We start from the raw sequence: 19,551 nt of genomic DNA on the forward strand, positions 1-19,551 counted from the left end.
TGAAAAAATTATGCTTCAATCTGCATTCAGACTGCATTAATTCTTTTGCTTGGAGGTGGATAGCATTTTTCATCATAAGTCCTTTGGGATCATCTTGGATCATTGTATTAATCAGAATAGCTAAGTCATTTACAGTTAATCATTGTACAATATTGCGTTACTGTGTTCTCCTGGTTCTGCTCACTTCACTTTGCATCAGTTCATATAAGTCTTTCCAAGTTTTTCTGAAACTGTCCTGCTCATAATTTCTTATAGCACAATAGTAGTCCAATATAATAATACACTAACACAGTGTCATATATAACATAATTATAATATATTTTATTATAATATACTATATAATTAGTATACTTAATAATATAATAGAATCAATCCAATATAACCATATTCCAATACCATCATATACCACAACTTGTTCAGCCATTCTCCAATTGATGGGTATCCCCTCAATTTCCAATTCTGTGCTACCACAAATAATCTCTACTATAAATATTTTTGTACATGTCATTCCTTTCCCTTTTTCTTTGATCTCTTTGGGATATAGATCTAGTGGTGTTATTGCTGGGTCAAAGGATATGCATGATTTTATAGCCCTTTGGGCATAATTCCCAGTTGCTCTCCAGAATGGTTGGATCAATTCATAAATCCACCAACAATGCATTATTGCTGTTATTGTTGGGTCATTTCAGTCATGTCCAATTCTTTGTGACTCCATTTTGGGTTTTCTTGGCAAAGATACTACAGTTGTTTGCCATTTCCTTTTCCAGCTCGTTTTATAGATGAGAAAGAGAGGCAAATAGGTTAAGTGACTTGCTTAGGGTCACATAGCTAGTGTCTGAGACAGGATTTGAACTCATGGAGATAAATCTTCCTGATTCTAAGCCCAGTGCTCTATTCACTGTACCACCTAGTTGCTCCCAACAGTATATTATTGTCTCAATTTTTCCATATCCTTTCCAATACTTGTCATTTTCCTTTTTTGTCACATTAACCCATCTGTTGGGTACCTGGGAATTGTTTAAATTTGCATTTCTCTAATCAATAGTGATTTTGAGCATTTTTTTTCATTTGAATACATGTATCTTTGATTTCTTCTGCTGAAAACTGCCTGTTCAAATCCTTTGACCATTTATCAATGGGGAATGACATATTCTTATAAATTTGACTCAATTCTCTATATATTTGAGAGATGAAATCTTTATCAGAGAAACTTGTAAATTTTTTTATCCCAGTTTCCTGCTTTCTTTGTAATCTAATCTTCCAGATTGGTTTTGTTTGTGCAAAACCTTTTAAATCTAATGTAATCAAAATCATCCATTTTGTATCCTATAGTTCTATCTTTTGGTTGGTCATAAATTCTTCTCTTATCCATAGATCTGACAGGTAAAATATTCCATGCTCCCCTAATTTGCTTCTGATACACCCTTTCTGTCTAAATCATATACCCTTTTGGACCTTCTCTTGGTGTGAGGCGTTGGTCTGCATCTAGTTTCTGCCAAACTGTTTTCCAATTTTCCTGTCAATTTTGTCAAATAGTGAGTTCTTGTCCCAAAGGCTTGGATCTTTGGGTTTATCAAATACTAGATTACTGTGGTCATTTACTACTGTGTATTTTGTACCTAATCTATTCCACTGATCCACCACTCTATTTCTTAGCCAGTAAGGTTTTGATGATTACTCCTTTTGTAATACAATTTGAAATCTGGTACTGCTAGGTCACCTTCCTTCACATTCTTTTTCTCTGATTCCCTTGATACACTTTTGCTCTTTCAGATGAATTTTGTTATAATTTTTTTGTAGCTCTGTAAAATAATTTTTGGTAGTTTGGTATGATACTGAATAAATAAATTAATTTAGGAAGAACTATCATTTTTAAATTATATTGACTTAGCCTACCTGTGAACAATTAATATTTCTCCAATTGTTTAGATCTATCTTTATTTGTGTGAAAAGCGATTTGTAATTGTATTCATATAGTTCCTGGGTTTGTCTTGGCAGTAGACTCCCAAGTATTTTATATTGTCTGCAGTTACTTTAAATGGAATTTCTCTTTCTGCCTCTTCCAACTAGACTTTGTTGATAATACATAGAAATGTTGATGATTTGTGTGAGTTTGTTTTATGTCTTGCAACTTTGCTAAAGTTTTTTAGTTGATTCTTTAGAATTCTCTAAGTTTTGTTTTCTCATTGCCTATTCTAATTTCTTCAATTTTTTTCTTATTATTACATTTCTAGTACAATATTGAATAATAGTGATGATAAATGGGCATCCTTGCTTCAATCCTGGTGTTATTGGGAAAGCTTCTAGCTCATCCCCATTACAGTAATGGTTGCTGATGGTTTCGAATACTGAAACTGCTGCTTATCATTTTAAGGAAAGCTCCATTTGTTCCTTTGTTTCCTTGCGTTTTTAATGGGGATGAGTGTTATATTTTGTCAAAAGCTTTTGAGATAATTTATTGAGATAATTACATGAGTTTTGTTCTTTTTGTTATTGATATGGTTAATTATGCTGATAGTTTTCCTAATAATTGAACCAGCCCTAAATTATAAATCCCACCTGGTCATAATGTATGATCTTTGTGTTGTAGTGTTGTAATCTCCTTGCTAGCATTTTATTTAAAAAAATTTTTGCTTCAATATTCATGAGGGAAACTGGTTTCTATTGTTTCCTTCATTTTTACTCCTCTTGGTTTAGCTATCAGCACCATATTTGTGTCGTAAAAGGAATTTGGAAAGATTCCTTCTTTGCCTATTTTTCCAAATAGTTTATGGAATATTGGAATTAATTGTTCTTTAAAAGTTTGGTAGAATTCACTTGTGAATTCATCTGGCCCTAAGAATTTTTTCTTAGGGAGCTCATTTGTGTCTTGTTTGTTTTCTTTTTCTAAAATAAGGTTAATTAAATATTCGATTTCCTCTTCTGTTAATCTGGGCAATTTATGTTTTTGTAAATATTCATATGTTTCACTTCAATTGTCACATCTATTGGCATGTAATTGGGCAAAACAGCTCCTAATAGCTTTAATTTCATTTTCATTGGTGGTATAATCATCCTTTTCATTTTTGATACTGGTAATTTGGTTTTCTTCTTTTTTTAAAAAATCAGATTAACCAATGGTTTATTTTATTATTCCTCCTCATAAAAACAGCTCCTAGTTTTATTTATCAGTTTAATGGTTTTCTTACTTTCAAATTTATTAATCTCTCTTTTGATTTTTGGGATTTCCAACTTGATGTTTAATTGGGGATTTTTGATTTGTTCTTTTTCTAGTTTTTTTTTAATTGCATGCCCAATTCCTTGATCTGCTCTTTCTTTATTTTATTGATGTAAGTATTTAAAGATATAAAATTTCTCATAAGTACTGCTTTGGCTACATCTCATAAATTTTGGTATGTTGTTTATGGTTGTCATTCTAATGAAATTATTTATTGCTTCTGTGATTTGTTCTTTGACCACTTATTTTTTAGTATTAAATTATTTTGTTCATGTATGTCTATGGGAAAGCAAGTCATTAGTATTTGAATGTCAGACTTCTCTTCTATGAGATGGGATTAATAATTCCTACCCTGCCTAACTTGTAGGGTTATTGTGAGGATAATAAACCTCAAAGCACTCTAAAATGAGTTGTTAGAAAAAAATAAGTAAAATAATTTAAAATAATTAACTGCACAATGATTTCTATCATTCTATCAGGACTCCACAGAAAGAATTCACACTGGACTTTTCAACAGAGGGAAAAGAAGAGTTAATGATGGAAACAATAGGAAGGATGAGAGGCATTTCATTCATTCTTTTATTCATTCAATCATTCAACAGCAACTTATTAAGCACCTGCTATGTAAACTGATAGGCACTGGAAGAGACAAAATCAGTAGGAGAATGGCTAAACTTCGGCATACAGATGAAATGAAATACAATTGGGCATTAGTAAATTGAGAACATTTGCTGAGATACACTTCTTAGCATCCCATCCTTCAGATGCCTTTTGCTGCTATCTCTTCTTTTACCCCATCTCACATGAAGAGATTCCTTGCCAAGGCTAACCTCTAAATTTCATCTTATCTTTTTCAGCAGATTGTTCTCTCTATCATCCTTAATCTCTCATCTTCAATCTCTCCCTGTCTTTGGATTACTTCCCTTCTGCCTACAAATGTGCTCATGCCTCAAAAACCCTCAATGGATCCATCCATCCTTGTTAGCTATTGTTTTACATCTCTCCTCCCTTCTTTGGCTAAAATCCTTGAGAAAGACCATCTGTAATCAGTGTCTCCATTTCCTTTCCATTCACTCTCTTCTTAATTTTCTGCAATCTAACTTTCAACCTTATCATTCAACTGAAACTGCTTTCTCCAAATTTACCAATTTACTTAATTGCCAATTCTAGTGGGTCTTTCCTCAGTTCTCATTCTTCTTGACCTTTCTGCAGCATTTAACACTGCTGATCACCATCTTCCCCTTGATATTCTCTTCTTTCTAGGTTTTCATAACACAGTTCTCTCCTAGTTCTCTCACTTGTCTGATAACTTCTTCTCAGTTTCCTTTGATGGATCTTCATGCAGGACATGACCAATAGCCATGGGTGTCCCCCAAGGCTCTTGCCTGGGCCCTTTTCTCTTCTTGTTCTATACTATTTCACTCTCCAATGGATTTCAATTACCATCTTTATGCTGATGAATCTCAAATTGACTTATGTAGCCCTAACCGCTTTCCTGACCTCTGGTCTTATATTTTTATCTATCGGACATCTAAAACTGGTTGCCCTGTAGATAGCTTCAACTCAACATCTTCAAAAGTTAACTCATTATTTTCCCCCACTAATTTTCCTATTACTGTTAAAGGTACCACTCAGGCTCACCAAGGTGTCATCCTTGATTCCATATTCTCTCTCATCCCACATATCAAATCTGTTACCATGTTCTGCCAATTCTACTTTCACAATATCTCCCCTCATGGTGCATCCATCACCCTGGTGTGGACCCATATCATCTCATTCTTGTATTGTTGCAATAACCTACTGGTTGGTCTTCCTACCTCATCTTTTCCCACTCCCGTTCATCTTCCACTCAGCTGTCAAATTGATATTCCTAAAGTACAGTTCTAACCATGTTATCCTCCTACTCAATAAATTTCAATGGCTCCCTATTAACTCAAGGATCAAATATAAAATCCTCTGTTTGATTTTTAAAGCCCTTTGTAACCTAGTCCCCTCCTAACTTTCTAGTCTTCTTATTCTTTCCTCATCTCCACATACACTCCAATGACACCAGCCTCCTTGTTGTTCCTCTTACAAGAGTCCATCTCCTGACTTTGGGCATTTTCACTAGTCATCCTCCATGCCTGGAATACTTTCCCTCCTCATGTCCATCTACTGTTTTCTCTGGCTTCCTTCTAATCCTGGCTAAAATCCCACCTTCTATAGGAAACCTTTTCTGATCTCTCTTAATTGTAGTGCCATTCCTCTGTTTATTATTTCCAGTTTGTCCTTTATATAGCATTTTTCTTCATAGTTGTTTGCATGTTGTTTTCCCTATTAGACTGTGAGCTCTTTGAGGGCAATGGCTATTCCTGCCTTTTTTTGTATTCCTAGTGCTTAGCCCAGTATGTCAAGCACAGAGTAGATGCTTGATAAGTGTTTCTTGAACAGATGTAGAGTAAAACAAAAAGAACCAGAAAAACAACATAAATACTCCAACGATGCAAATAAAGCTGAGCCTGGAGCAAAATTCAAACACCAGTGATGGTCCCGGAGAACACAGAAGATAAACTATTTTCCTCCTCTTGGGAAAGGGGGGAATAGGGGTTACAAAGGTAGACTGTTGCACATATTATTCAGATGAAGTCATTAGATCAGTTGTTTTTGTTGTTTTTTTCCTTAATTTTTTGTTAGTCTGAACTTGACAAATGTGAACATTTCCATTTACAAAAGGAAAGAGAGAATAAGCATTTATTGTGCCTACTATGTGCCAGGCATTGTGCTAAGAGCTTTACAAATATTATCTCATTTGATCGTCACAAAAATGCTAGGAGGTAGGTGCTATTATGATCCTCATTTTACAGATGAAGTAACTGAGGTAGACAGAAGTTAGGTCACTTGTCCAGGGTTGCACACCTAGAAAGTATCTAAGGCTGGATTTGAACTCAGGTCTTCCTGATTCCGGGTCCTGTGTTCTATCCTAGCTGCCTTTACAAAACATAGAGAAAGGGGATTGTGTGTAAAACCGTGAGTCTCAATTACATACAGTTTTTATTATTATATTTACAATAAATGCATCACAATTTCAAAGCTGTCCTCCTTGTCTTCATTTCCCTCTGCACTTCCTTTTCTTCTCTTCTGTGACTTTTTAATTCTTCAGTGACACTTCTTCAAAGTGATTTTTTTTTAGAATGTTGTAGTCATTGCATAAATTTTTCTTCTGCTCACTTCACTCAGTATCAATTCAAAAGACTTTTTTTCTTGAATATATACCATTTGTCATTTCTTTATTCATCCCTTTATTTATATATTTGTTCATCCATTTATTTATTTATGTTACATGTTCAGTTCCAAGTTCTCTTCCTTCCTCCCTCATCCTCAAGCCTGTATTAGACAAGGCAGGCATTTGATATGGATACATACACACATTATGTATACATACACATATAAATATATGTATATTTACATGTGTGTATACACACATATACATACACATACACATATACATATATACATACACACACACATATATAAAACATCCAATATATACTTCCATATATCAGTTCTTTCTCTGAAGATGGATAGCATTTTCTTTCTTAAGTCCTTTGTAGTTGATTTGAATGGTAACATTATTCAGAAGAGCTTAGTCATTCACAGTTACTCTTCCAATGATATTGCTCTTACTGTATATAATGTAATCTTAGTTCTGCTTGTTTCACTCTCCATTATTTCATGTCAGTCCATATTTTTCTAAAACCAACTTGCTTGTCATTTCTTATACCACAATAGTATTTCATCACAATTATATACCTCATCTTATTCAGTCATTCTTCAATTGAAGGGCATCCCCTCAATTTCCAATTCTTTGTTACCACAAAGAGAGCTGCTATAAATATTTTAGAACATATAGGCTCTTTTCCTTTTTTCCCCTGATCACTTTGGGAAACACACCTAAAAGTGGTATAGCTGGGTCAAAGGGTTTACACAGTTTTATAGCCCTTTGGGTATAGTTCCAAATTACTCTCCAGAATGGTTGGATCAATTTGCAACTCCACCAAGAGTGCATTAATATCCCAAATTTTTCTACATCTCCTCCAACATTTGTCATTTTCCCTTTTCTGTCATATGAGTCAATCTGATAGGTGTGAGGTGGTACTTCAGAGTTGCTTTAGTTTGCATTTCTCTAGTCCATAATGACTTCAAGTATTTTTTTCATATAACTATGTATAGCTTTGATTTCTTTATCCACAAATTGCCTGTTCATATCCTTTGACCATTTTTTCAATTGGGGAATGGCTTGTATTCTTATAAATTTGACCCAGTTCTCTATATATTTGAGATATGAGGCTTTTATCTGAGAAATATACACACATTTTCTTCTTTCCTTCTAATCTTGGATATATTGGTTTGATCTGCACAAAACCTTTTTAATTTGATGTAATCACAGTCATCTGTTTTACATCCCACAATGCTCTCTATTTCTTTTTTATTCACAAATTCTTCCCTTATCCATAAATCTGATAGGTAATATATTCCATGCTCTCTAATTGACTTATATACTTCCCTTTATGTCTAGGTCATGTATCTATTTTGACCTTATCTTGGTAAACAGTATAAGATATTGATCTATACCTAGTTTCTGCCAGACTGCTTTCCAGTTTTCCCAGCAATTAAAAAAAGAATCAAATAGTGAGTTCTTACCCCAAAATCTTAGATCTTTGTTTTTATCAAACACAAGGTTACTGTAGTCATTGACTACTGTGTATTATATACCTACTCTATTCACTGATCCACCATTCTATATCTTAGCCAGTACCAGATAGTTTTTATAATTACTACCTTATAGTATTGTTTAAAATCTCATACTGCTAAACTTCTTTCCTCTACATTTTTTTCATAAATTTCTTTGATATTCTTGACCTCTTGTCCTTCTACATATATTTTGTTATCATTTTTCCTAGCTCAATAAAATATTTTTCGTAGTTTAATTGGGGTGGCACTGAATAAGTAGGTTAATTTGGGCAGAATTTTCATTTTTATTACATTGGCTCAGCCCAACCATAAACAATTAATATTATTTAAATCTGACCTTATTTGTATAAAAAGTATTTTACAATTATGTTCATATAGTTTCTGGGTTTCTCTTGGCATGTATATCAAACAACTTTTTCTGAAAATATACTATTTGCCATTTCTTAAGGTACAATAATTCCCACCAGTTTTGGGTAACCTCCTGGCTCAACCAGATATTGCCAGGGACACCTATAACCTGCAACATTCTCTATCTGTAGGGAGTAAGAGTTGAGAACTCTCCTTAGAAAGCTCCAGGGTATTCAGAAAGCCCCAGGTGGGAACCTCAGAAGTCTTAAGGAGTAAGCAATACATTCAGCAATGTAGAGTATCAGCCTGTAGTGTGTAGGCTGCAGCCCTCAGGCCAGGGCAGCCTAGGCTCAAGATTTCTGAGTGTCTAAACTCTATTGTAAGATATCAGAAAGGACCTTGGAAATCTAGCACTCTGAACCTCCAAAATCCAGGTTGTGTTTAATCCAGAGATCACTGAAAGAACCTAAAGGATCCAGAGCAAGACCAATTAGAGTTGACCACCCCATCCAAGATCATGGCAGAGGGTGGGTAGATATTGGCCCTGGAATGAAGCCTTAATTCAGAAACTAAGGCCAGAGAGATGAATGAACTAAATAAAACACCAACCAATTTAAAAAAATTTATTGCAAATCTAACTTCCCTCAAAGGGAAAAAATTGGTTTTCCATAAGGACTATATAAATACCTAGAAGAAATGAAGCAAGAGACTTTTAAAAAATCTCTGGAAAAAAGACTTAGAACGAGAATAAGTAGCTTAGAAGAGGAAGTGGTTAACCTTACCCAAGAACTGAAATGCCCCAAAACCAGAACAGACTAAACAGAAATCAGTTACTCCATGAGACAGCAAAAAACATTAGAACACAATCAAATGACTGGAAAATAGAAAAAAAAATGTAAGATATCTGATATAAAAACAATTGACCTAGAAAACAATTCAAAAAGAGATAATTTAAGCATCATTGTACTCTGTGAAAACCATCATTAAAAATAAAAAGCCTGGGTTTTTCACAAATGAAAACTGCCAAGATTGATTACATACAGAAATCAAAGCAAAAAAAGAAAGAATCCACTGATCATCTCCAGAGAGGAACCCCAAAAGGAAAAATCCCAGGAATTTCATAGCCAATATCCAAGCTCCCGCAGCAAAGGAAATATATAGTCATCATCTGGAAAGAAACAGTTAAAGCATCAAAGAATTACAGTCAGGACCACACAAGACTTAGCAGGTTCTACTAAAAACAAAACAAAACCAAGAAACAAGAGAAGATATAAGAATACAGCATTCTAAAAGGCAAAAGATATAGGCCCACAACCAAGACTAATTTAACCCTGCAAAACTGAGTATCATCCTATGGGGGAAAATGGGTCTGGTATATGATTGTGATGGAATGCTACTGTGCTATAAGAAATGATGAGATTGGGGATTTTATGAAAACATGGAAAAACTTGCATGAAATAATGAAGAATGAAATGAGCAGAACCAAGAGAATGTTGTACACAGTAGCAGCAATGTTGTTCTAAGAACAACTTTGAGTGAATAAGGACCCATGAAGCAAGATGCTACCTGTTTCCAGAGAAAGAACTTACACACACATACATATATATAATATATGTATGCATGTGTACATATACATACATATATACATACATATATATTTGTGTCTAATGGGTAGCCATCTCTAGGATGTAAGAGGGAAAAAAAAAGAAAATAGGCCTTGAAAAAAACAGAGGAGTCTTGAGCCATCCTTGAAAGACCAGAGTAGAATAAGGACGTTGAAATTCAAAAAAAGAGTCCAAAGAAGCCTACAAAGTTAAATTTATTTGAAAGGAGCTATCTGATGATGACAGAGTGTTCACATTCTAATAGGGAGAGAAGAAACAAGTGTCACTTTAGAAGCTTAATATCTTCAAAGAATATTGAGGAAAATAAGAAAAAACAAAAATCTTAAGGGTAGATGGATTGGTTCTGTTCTAAGGGTTTTAAGAGAAGAAAGAGGAGGGAGGATAAAAGAAGGCAAATTCTAAAGTAGAAAGGAGGAAGAAAGGGGTAGAACTTGCTACTTGTCATAATAGAGGTGGGTATGAGGAAAAGTGTTCCTCTTCCTCTCAGGGAAGAAGGGTTCCTGTTAGTGGGGGGATTAATGGATTCTTTCTATCTTTCCTCTGACCTCTGTATCTAATAAATCTTGGCAATTTTCATTTGTAATTTCTTAAAATATAGTGCCTAGGCTTTATTTTTAAAAATTATTATTTTCAAAGAGTCCAATGATACTTAGACATGGAGAAAAGGATGAGGGAAGCAAGCATTAGAAGACCCTCACTCATATAAAATGGATAAAGGAAGGTTGAACACACACAGAGAAATACATCTAACTCAACAGAGAAATAAGTAGGGATAGGTAAGGGAAGTTGAGAAAATGGATAATACTGAGGAGGGAATAATCACAAGCAAAACAAACTTCCTTATTTTGAAGGGAGAAATTAAAATGAGGGAAAAGAATGCAAAGAACCAGAATCTAAGGGGATGCATGTGTGTCTTGTATTGCCTCTTAGATAATCAGAGAATGGTTGAACAAATTGTGGCATATTGGTGTAATAGAATCTTATTGCAACATAAGAATGACAAAAAAGATGCTTTTTAAAGAATCCTGGGTAATACAAACTGATGGAGAATGAAGTGAACAGAAACTGGAGAACAATTTCTACAAAGACAGTTCCATTGTAAAGAAAAACAACTTTGAAAGATAAAAGGATTCTGATCAAAGCTCTTGACCAACTATGCCTCCAGAGGTGATGAAACATACTACTTACTTCCTAACAAGTGGGTGACTGACACAAGATGTAGGGATGTGCATTTTTGGACTTGGCCCCTGTATGATTCCTTTTGCTCGACTTTGCTTATTTGTCACAAGGATTTTTTTTCCTTTCTTAGTTAATTAGAGGGGAATAAAAAGGAGAGGTGAAGTTAGGAATAGTGATGACATGCACAGACAAAAAAATGAGGGCCATTGCAACATTTTTAAAAAAAGTATAGAAGAGAACAGAAGCAAGTTCAGAAGAAGCACAAACAAGACAGTTTTGAGAGCATAGAATATACATACATACATACATACACATATATATTAAATAGAACAGAATGAAGTGGAGACTCACAATTTCACATAAAATCCTCTTTTTGTATTCTGTTATTTGTATGGAAATGCTCTTTTTCAATGTTTAGTGAATAACAGGACTATCTCACAGGACTGTTGTGAGGATCAAACAAGATGTGTGTAATGTGCTTAGCACAGTGCTTGGTATATAGTAGGTGCTATAAAGGCCTTCTCCCTTCCCCTAAATTTTTTTTTGAAAAATAAATAAGAAATCATATCTGCCTTCATGGAGTTTCCATGAAATAGGAGAGGATAGGACAGGTTTGCCAAAATTCATTACTCTGCAATAAATATTATATTCTATCTTGCTCTATAGTTTTTATATGGAAGTAATGCTGAATAACTTATGAAATATGAAGGGGAAATATAATTTCAAACTTAAGGGAATCAGCAAAAGTTTCCTAAAGGAGGCAGTATTGAATTGAGCCTTGAAGGGAAAGTAGTATCTCAAAAGGTATTAGTGGGAGCACAGAGATTAGTGTAAGCAAAATGTCAGGAGCGGGAAAATGTGGGAATGTGTACAAAAGATTATCAGGTGATTCCATGTGGCTGCAGAATTACACACATGGAGAGGAATAGTGAGGGTTGACGTTGGAACAGTTGGACTTGCCAGATACTTTAAATTTCAAGCTAAAGAATTGAGATTTTATTCTGTAGAAATTAGAGAACCACAAGTGCAATGATTAAAACATTATGATGAAACATGTTACCTCTTAACAGAGAGATGATGGAGTAGTAGAGATCAAGGCAATTTTTTAGGCCATTTTTAGGCAAGGACATGTATTGAACCTTCCCCCACTGTCCTCACCTGCTTGATTATGTTTATTCGTTACCAGGGAGAGCTTTGATTTGGAATATGTGTATGTGGATTGGTGTAGGTGGGGTAAGTTAATGGGAAATGACAGAGATACAAAAAATGAAAGAGTATTCTATGTGACCCTGGGCAAGTCACTTAACCCCATTGCCTAGACAAAAAGAAAGAAAGAAAGAAAGAAAGAAAGAGTATCAAGAAAAAATTAAAAATACACAGAAGAAAATGAAAATAAGTTCAGAAGGTGATTAAAAGGGTAATTTTCTTACTACCCTCATTTTCAAATACTTTTAAAAGAATTACTTTCATATACAGTCCTCTTTTTTGTTTTCTTTTGTACCTCTTTTGTTTGTTGGTGACTGCTAAGTTCATAAAAAATTCAATTTTAAAAACTGATATGGAGAGCCATCAAATGCTGTTAAGCCTTTGTAGAAATTGTTCTCCAGTTTCTGTTCACTTCATTGTCATTATAAGAAAGGCAGGTGGGATCCAGGCCATGGGGACTGATGCTAAAATTAATGTATTCAGTATTCCCTTTCCCTTTGCTATATTCTCTTGCTGGAAACATCCTGCCAAGGTCTGGCAGGAAAGACTGTTCCAAGGGCACTATAGCAACTCTCCAAGGTGAAGAGAAACTGAAGAGAGAAGCGGCTTACAGCAACTTCGGGGTGATGAGTCATTAGTCCCCCAAAGAGTGCCCTCCTAGAGGAGAAAATTGCAAACTGCCTGCCTCTCCCAGAAATATCAAGTTTCTTTCCAGTAATAGAGAAAAGGGCACATGCTTTGGCTCTGCCAAGTCTTAGGCTGTTTCCTTGGTAAGCTTTTATTCACCCTCTACTGTTTTCATGGCACAAACTTTCTTTGGCAACTAGGTTGTCTTTGTGACCTTCAAAGAGTTATAATACCTCTCTAGGAGGGGTTCCTAATATTTTATCCTGGTTCGCTTTGACAGTTTGGTGAAGTCTATGAACTTCTCAGAAGAATGTTTTTAAATACTTAAGATAAAATACAAAGGAAACTAACTATATTGAAATACAGTTATCAATATGTGTAAATATGTATTCTATATACACACATATGTGTATACAGATATACGTATATGTATACAGATATACATATATGTATACATACATAAATATATACACACATGGAGCCCATATTGCTATTCCTTGTTATGTAGGAACTCAACCTTAAAGTGGCACTGGATACGAAGGCCATCTTCTACCCATTCACCATTCAGAATACAAAACTCCATCAAAAATTTGGAAACATCCCTTTGCTCCCCTTTCCTGACTCTCTTCATTTACCTCCATTCCACTCTCCATTTTTCACATTCACCAATCAATAAAGAAGCAAGGAAGGAAAAAAGAAAGAGAGGTGTCAGTAAGGAAAACTGTGGGAGCCCAGGTTCCTTCTCCATCTCTCCAGCTAAGCAGAAGCAAACACAGGTTAGGGAGTTGGTAAGTAGGGCAATGACCACAAAGCCCTTCCAAGTACATAGAGCTGCAAGAATGCTTTGTACCTTCTGTGCCAATCATTCACAATCAAATAAAATGCCTTCCAGAACATGAAAGTTGCAAAGAGGCAGTTTTAGGCCCTTTGTAAAAAAACAAACCAAAAACTAGCAATTAGAAACTTCTAGAAGTGGAATGGGCTGCCTTGGGAGGCAGAACTCACTTGAAGTCTTCAAGAATTGGAGGTCTTTAAGTTAAGCTTAGCTGTAGGCTAAGATGGTGGTTTCCACCATTTTTTTGTTCCTTGAACCCCTACAAAAACAAAAAATGTGCTGTGAACTCTCTGAGTAATTTAATATGTAATTTACTAGTTATTTTATATAGTAATTAACATATTAATATAATGTATAATATTCTTTTAGATTCATTCATGAAGTACTTATAACTATAATAACTTTTGTCCAAAAAAGCTCATGATGGTTTTGAATCACTATAGAAACAAACCTATAAAGCTTCAAGAATACACATACTTGTTGTCATTGAAGAAGAATATATTTGTAATATGATTGAGCAATTATTTATTGCTTAAGGCATTATTAAAGAATTTTTAGTGTGAACCTCTTTAAGTTCCACCCTTGGACCATTGTCATAATCCCAAGGGGTTTGAGAACCACTAAATGGGAAACACAGGGCTAGGATATCAGTTATTGGGGATATCATATAGAAGTGTTTTTTATTTGTTAGTTTTTTTTAAGATATGCCTCTTTTTTTTTGTTCTTGAGACAATTGGGGTTAATTGACTTGCCCTGGGTCACACAGCTAGTTAAGTGTTATGTGTCTGAGGCTAGATTTGAACTCAGGTCCTCCTGACTCCAGGGCCAGTGACAAAAGAAATGAACTGGGGCAGCTAGGTGGCACAGTGGATAGAACACTGGCCATGTGACTTGCCCAGGGTCACACAGCTTCTGAGATCCCTTCCAAATCCAACATTACATGAAAAGGGATAGTGCTGAGCTATTGAAGCCACTATTGGGAACATACTCTGAAAGTTATCAAAAATAAAAACAGATGTATTCTGCATGATTTCACATGTATAATTGATATTGTATTGCTTGTCTTCTCAATGAGTGGGGAAAGGACTGGAGAGAGGGAGAGAATTTGGAACTCAAAATTTTTAAAAAGTCACAAATAAATAATAAATTTATTTTAAAAACCCCAAAAGAATAGTTATCTGCTCAAAGATTTTTATAGCAGCATAATTTGTAATTGCAAAAAATACAATGCATCCTAAATGGTCAGGAAGAGGGGAATGTTTAAATAAGCTGTGGTACATTAATGCAATAAAATATTAAAATATAATTTAGACAATGAGAATCAAGAATACAAAGAAATTTGGTGAGAGCTATTTGAAATAATGCAAAACAAAAAAATCAGAACTAGAGGAGTGAAATCTAGACTAATTCTGAACATATTAGGAAAAGCCAATAAAAATGAACAAACAAAATATTTGATGGGAACCTAGAGTGACTGGAATAGCAGTATACTTTATGAATTGAAATTAATTTATTTACAAGAAAGATGTCTAAGCAGGAAGAAGTAGTAGAGATCAACTCTTCTGTCCACCAGTTTCCTCCACTATTCCAGCAAAGATTTAAGAAGAATGCCAGACATAGTAGTAATTTTGCAATCTCAGAAGAAACCATCATGGGTTATTTAAAAACTTAAGATCTAGAATTTGGCCCACAGGCAAGTGACTAGGTCAGGAGCTGCAGAATAGAGGTAGATTTGCAGTCCCACCTTTCAGCCCCCTTCACTCTGAAAACAAAGACTTGTAAGGAGAATTAGCAGTTTAGCACAAGAGGTACAAAACCTTTCCCAAGTCACAGACTCCTTGAAATTAAAAATCAATTTACTTACGTGTAAATAGTTTAGTACTGATGTTTGAAATTAAGCTGTTAATAAAATAATTATTGAGAAAGATGGAGCCAACAGTAGATGGTTAGGCAGAGCCCATGGCTTCAGGGGTGGGGAACCTGCAGCCTCCAGGCTACATGTGGCCCTCTAGATTCTCAGGTGTAGCCCATTGACGCAATCCAAACTTCACTGAACAAATCCTTTTATTAAGCCTTAAACAAGCAACTCCAGATAAAGCAATTGGCAGCTGGTAGGTGCTTCAGGATCCATAGAAACCCTGACAAATATAACATGTCTCCAGCACCCCACAGCAAAGACAATACTGGGCTCTGGAGTCTGTGGTTGCTCAGCACAGCAATGGGAATGGAGAAAAAGATAGACACAAGTCAGCAAAAATAAGTTTCTTTCTCCTTAAACTTCTGACTATAGCCTCCTAGGTGATGGCAAGAATGCACTTCAGAACTAGAATATTCCACTGAGAGGGAAGAGCACCAAATAAAGGATTTTTTACTGGATTGAGAAAAATGAAGGGGAAGTGTGACTATAAATTCCTTTAACAAATATGAAGAAAGCAAGGCAACTAGCAGTGGATGGAGCACTGACCCTGGAGTCAGGAGACCAGAGCTCAAATTCGGCCTCCCCCAAATCCCCCAAATATTAAGAAAGTACAGTAGGAAAATATTTACAAACATTTGAGATGGTACTATAATGTGAGAGGGATCCTGGCAGAGAAGATAGTGGGCTGGCCTTGGAGTCAGGAAAACTCTGGTTCAAGTTCTGCTCCTGACATACGCTTTCTTTCTGTCTAGCCAAGTCACCCAACACCTTTGTGTGACTCAGACAATTCCCTAGAAGCCATTTACTAAGGTAAAGAAGGTTTAGGAGCTCGTTGGTGGGGGGAATTCTCATATCTAGAGCCTCTCCTCCTTGACAGACAAAATCCGAGATGGTTTCCTAACTTCCATTAGCATATCAATGAACAAGTACTTTACTTTTATAAACTTCAACAAACATTTATTAAATGTCCATTCTGTGCAAGTGCTGGAAGTAGAGTCCCCGACCTCCTACCTTCCCCCAGCTTACGTTATAAGCTGGGTGTGAGGGGAATATTGAATTGAATAGTCAAATACTTCAGTGACATTTTTAATAAATGTGGGGATAAGTGAGAAGTCCCGCGCCCTTCAGCAGCAGTCCTCAAAAGATTAGAAAAGGGGACCGCTAGGTGGCGCAGTGGATAGAGCACCGGCACTGCAGTCAGGAGGACCTGAGCTCAAATCCGAACTCAGACACGTGATACTCACTAGCTGCGTGACCCTGGGCAAGTCACTTAATCCCGAATGCCTCACCAAAAAAAAAAAAAAAAAAAAAAAATTAATTGGTGGACCAACTTCAGAGCACCACCTGCCTAAGACTGGGCACTCAAGCCCCGAACAGAAGAACATCACCCAGATACCCAGATGCCCGAAGGGAGGACAGAGAGAGAGAGAGACAGAGACAGAGAGAGAGACAGGGACAGAGAGAGAGACAGACGGAGAGAGACAGAGAGAAAGAGAGGAAGAGAGAGGTGTCAATTAATGTAATGCAAAGTCTGTGTGTTTGTGTTTAGTGCCAAAGGGACACGGGAGGGAAGAGGATGAGAATTAGCCAGAATCTGCTATCGCTGCAGTCAGCCTGCTTCTGGGCACTTTGGAGCCAGGGTGGAGCTGATTAGCCACCCTTTTCTCTCTACCCTGTCATTCCCTTGGAGGAGGGTTGGGAGTGAAACTTCCCCTTCTTTTGGACTGTTCTAACTGACTCAACTATTCTACCTCTGGACAGTCGTCGCCTGGGGCGGTTGACATGCCAACATTTGGCTCTTGGGAAATAGGTCCACACCTACTTATGAAACTGGAGGAAAAAGACGTGTTGGTAGTAACATTTGGCCCTTAGTTGGCTTGGCTGCTCTGGTGAGGCTTCCCCCTCTCTCCAGCTCTGGGACCCTTTTCTGTCTCAGGGCTCCTAGACCTGGCGAGCGCGCTGGGGGCGTACGTTAGCTGGCGACCACGGATCTAAAACCGCTATTCCTTACTGAGGCCCACACTGCACGCCGCATGCCCCACGCTTTGCTGACACCCAGCAGCCACCCTGACTCAAGCACACAACCCCGGAGCACACAAGCGTGGAATCACAATGACATGCGCCCGCAAGCTCTACGGGAAGCTAGCTCTGGCTAAGGGACCCCCGAGGGAGAGACCATGAGATTCCCAGGGCTGCGGCACCCCCTCACCCGGGTACGGTACCCACCTCCGTGATGATGGTGGATAGATACGTGTCCTGGCTGTACTCCCAGCCGTCCAGACAGGGCTCCAACTCCACCTGACTCAGGTTCACGTCCCTCCCGGGCACCAGCCCCTGGGCCGAGAAATTGGTCAGCGCCGCGAGCTGGTAGCGCTGGCACTTTCTGGGCACCTCGCGATCGTCCTGCATTTGCCGCGGGATGGTGTAGTTCCTCCACTCGCTGCTTAGGTTCGCCGAGGTGGGCACCCGGCAGTGGTGCTCTGGGATCCCCGCCAGGAACACTATCGACATACTATTGAAGCCGTTGGGGATGATGCTGGCGCTGAGTAGGAAGAAGATGAGGCGCTGGAAGGGTCCCCACTCGCCCAGGAAGGCTGTCACCTCGTCATAGTCCCTCATGTCGCAGCTCGGGAGAGATAGAACGTCCCCCGGAAAAGACTGGGAGACCTGGCGCCTTTATTGACTGAAGCCCCGCAGCTGGATGTAGACGGGGGTTAGTGAGGCGGGGCCTCCCCAATCTGCTCCTTCCTCCACCCTCCTCCCCTTGCGCTGCCCTGGACGCAGGGAGGTACGATTGGTCGGCTGCTGCTCTGAGTTCCCTTTGTCCCGCCCCTTCCCACAGGATAGGGGCGGTGGCAAGATCTCTAGCGCTGGAGAGCTCCACTTGCTCTGACCTTAGTCGTACCAGTTTCAGGTCAGTAGGAATGCTGTCACATGTGGAGGTGTGTGAGGGTTATAATTTTCGTTAGGGTCCAAGAGTAGGAAGGAGCTTAGAGAAATACATGTGGCCCATGCCCCATCTGCCCACCCTGCTCCTATAAGGCCATAGGGTCTTGGGCAGAAGTCGTGTCCAGCTCAAAGGAGCTATTCAATACTGCCGTTCTCTGCCGGATTCACACCATATCCAGCGTATTGACTTACATTCTGGGTACCACATTTTAGGAGCGACTTTGAGAGAAGGGCAAGACTGATGAGGACTGGAGATCATAGAAGGATCTATTGAAAGATCTGGAAGGAGGTGGGGTGGTGGGAGGGGTTTCGTTTTAACATGGAAAAGGGTTCAAGGAGAGAGAAATAATAACTGCTTTCAAGTATTTGAAAAGTTATGGTGGGGAAAAGAAATGAGACTTCTTCGGCTTGTCCCCAGAAGGGATTAGGTGAAATGGATGGTATTGGACGGGGAGACTCATTTAGGGGAGGATTATGAGGAAGGACATCTTAAATAGAGGTGTTCAAGAAAGTGAGTTCACTGTTACTGTAGGTTTTCAAACAGAGGCTCTATATGACACTTATCAGGAATGAGATTAGAGAAGATATTTTCGGAGATTTCTTCCAACTCAGATTCTATGGTTCTAAGATTTTGTAGGATCTCTAAGAGAGATCCTAGGGGATTTGGTGGGGTGCCTCTTTGGAGGGTTCACCTGAAACATCATTGTCTGAAAGAGATCCTGGGACCCAAGGCAGCAAATTTTTGTTTTCTGTTAGGCTGGGCCTTTGATCCACCTTTCTTCCTTATCCATCTCATATTGTCCCTTTCTTCCTGTTTCTTTGGGAATATTCAGACAGGTCTGTAAAAGGCCCTTGTAATTATGTAGCCAGAGAATGACCCTCAGCCCAGAGAAGCCCTCAAATCACAGGAGAACAC

The 19,551-nt window shown here is 37.7% G+C and overlaps 1 protein-coding gene across 4 annotated transcripts in view; it reads right to left on the reverse strand.

Annotated features, from left to right (window-relative positions):
* LOC114033657 (solute carrier family 22 member 4-like) overlaps positions 1 to 18,419 on the reverse strand; it is an 84,921-nt gene extending 66,502 nt beyond the window's left edge. For all 4 annotated transcript variants that reach the window (XM_027849301.1, XM_027849302.1, XM_027849300.1 and 1 more), the window contains exon 1: positions 17,913 to 18,419. In XM_027849301.1, coding sequence (XP_027705102.1) covers positions 17,913 to 18,305 — 393 coding nt within the window. In that variant the 5' untranslated portion in view covers positions 18,306 to 18,419. The remainder of the gene's footprint in view (positions 1 to 17,912) is intronic.
* Between the last annotated feature and the right edge of the window lie 1,132 nt (positions 18,420 to 19,551).

Source organism: Vombatus ursinus, unplaced genomic scaffold, assembly GCF_900497805.2.
Source record: "Vombatus ursinus unplaced genomic scaffold, bare-nosed wombat genome assembly UNPS02007284.1, whole genome shotgun sequence".
NCBI lineage: Eukaryota > Metazoa > Chordata > Mammalia > Diprotodontia > Vombatidae > Vombatus > Vombatus ursinus.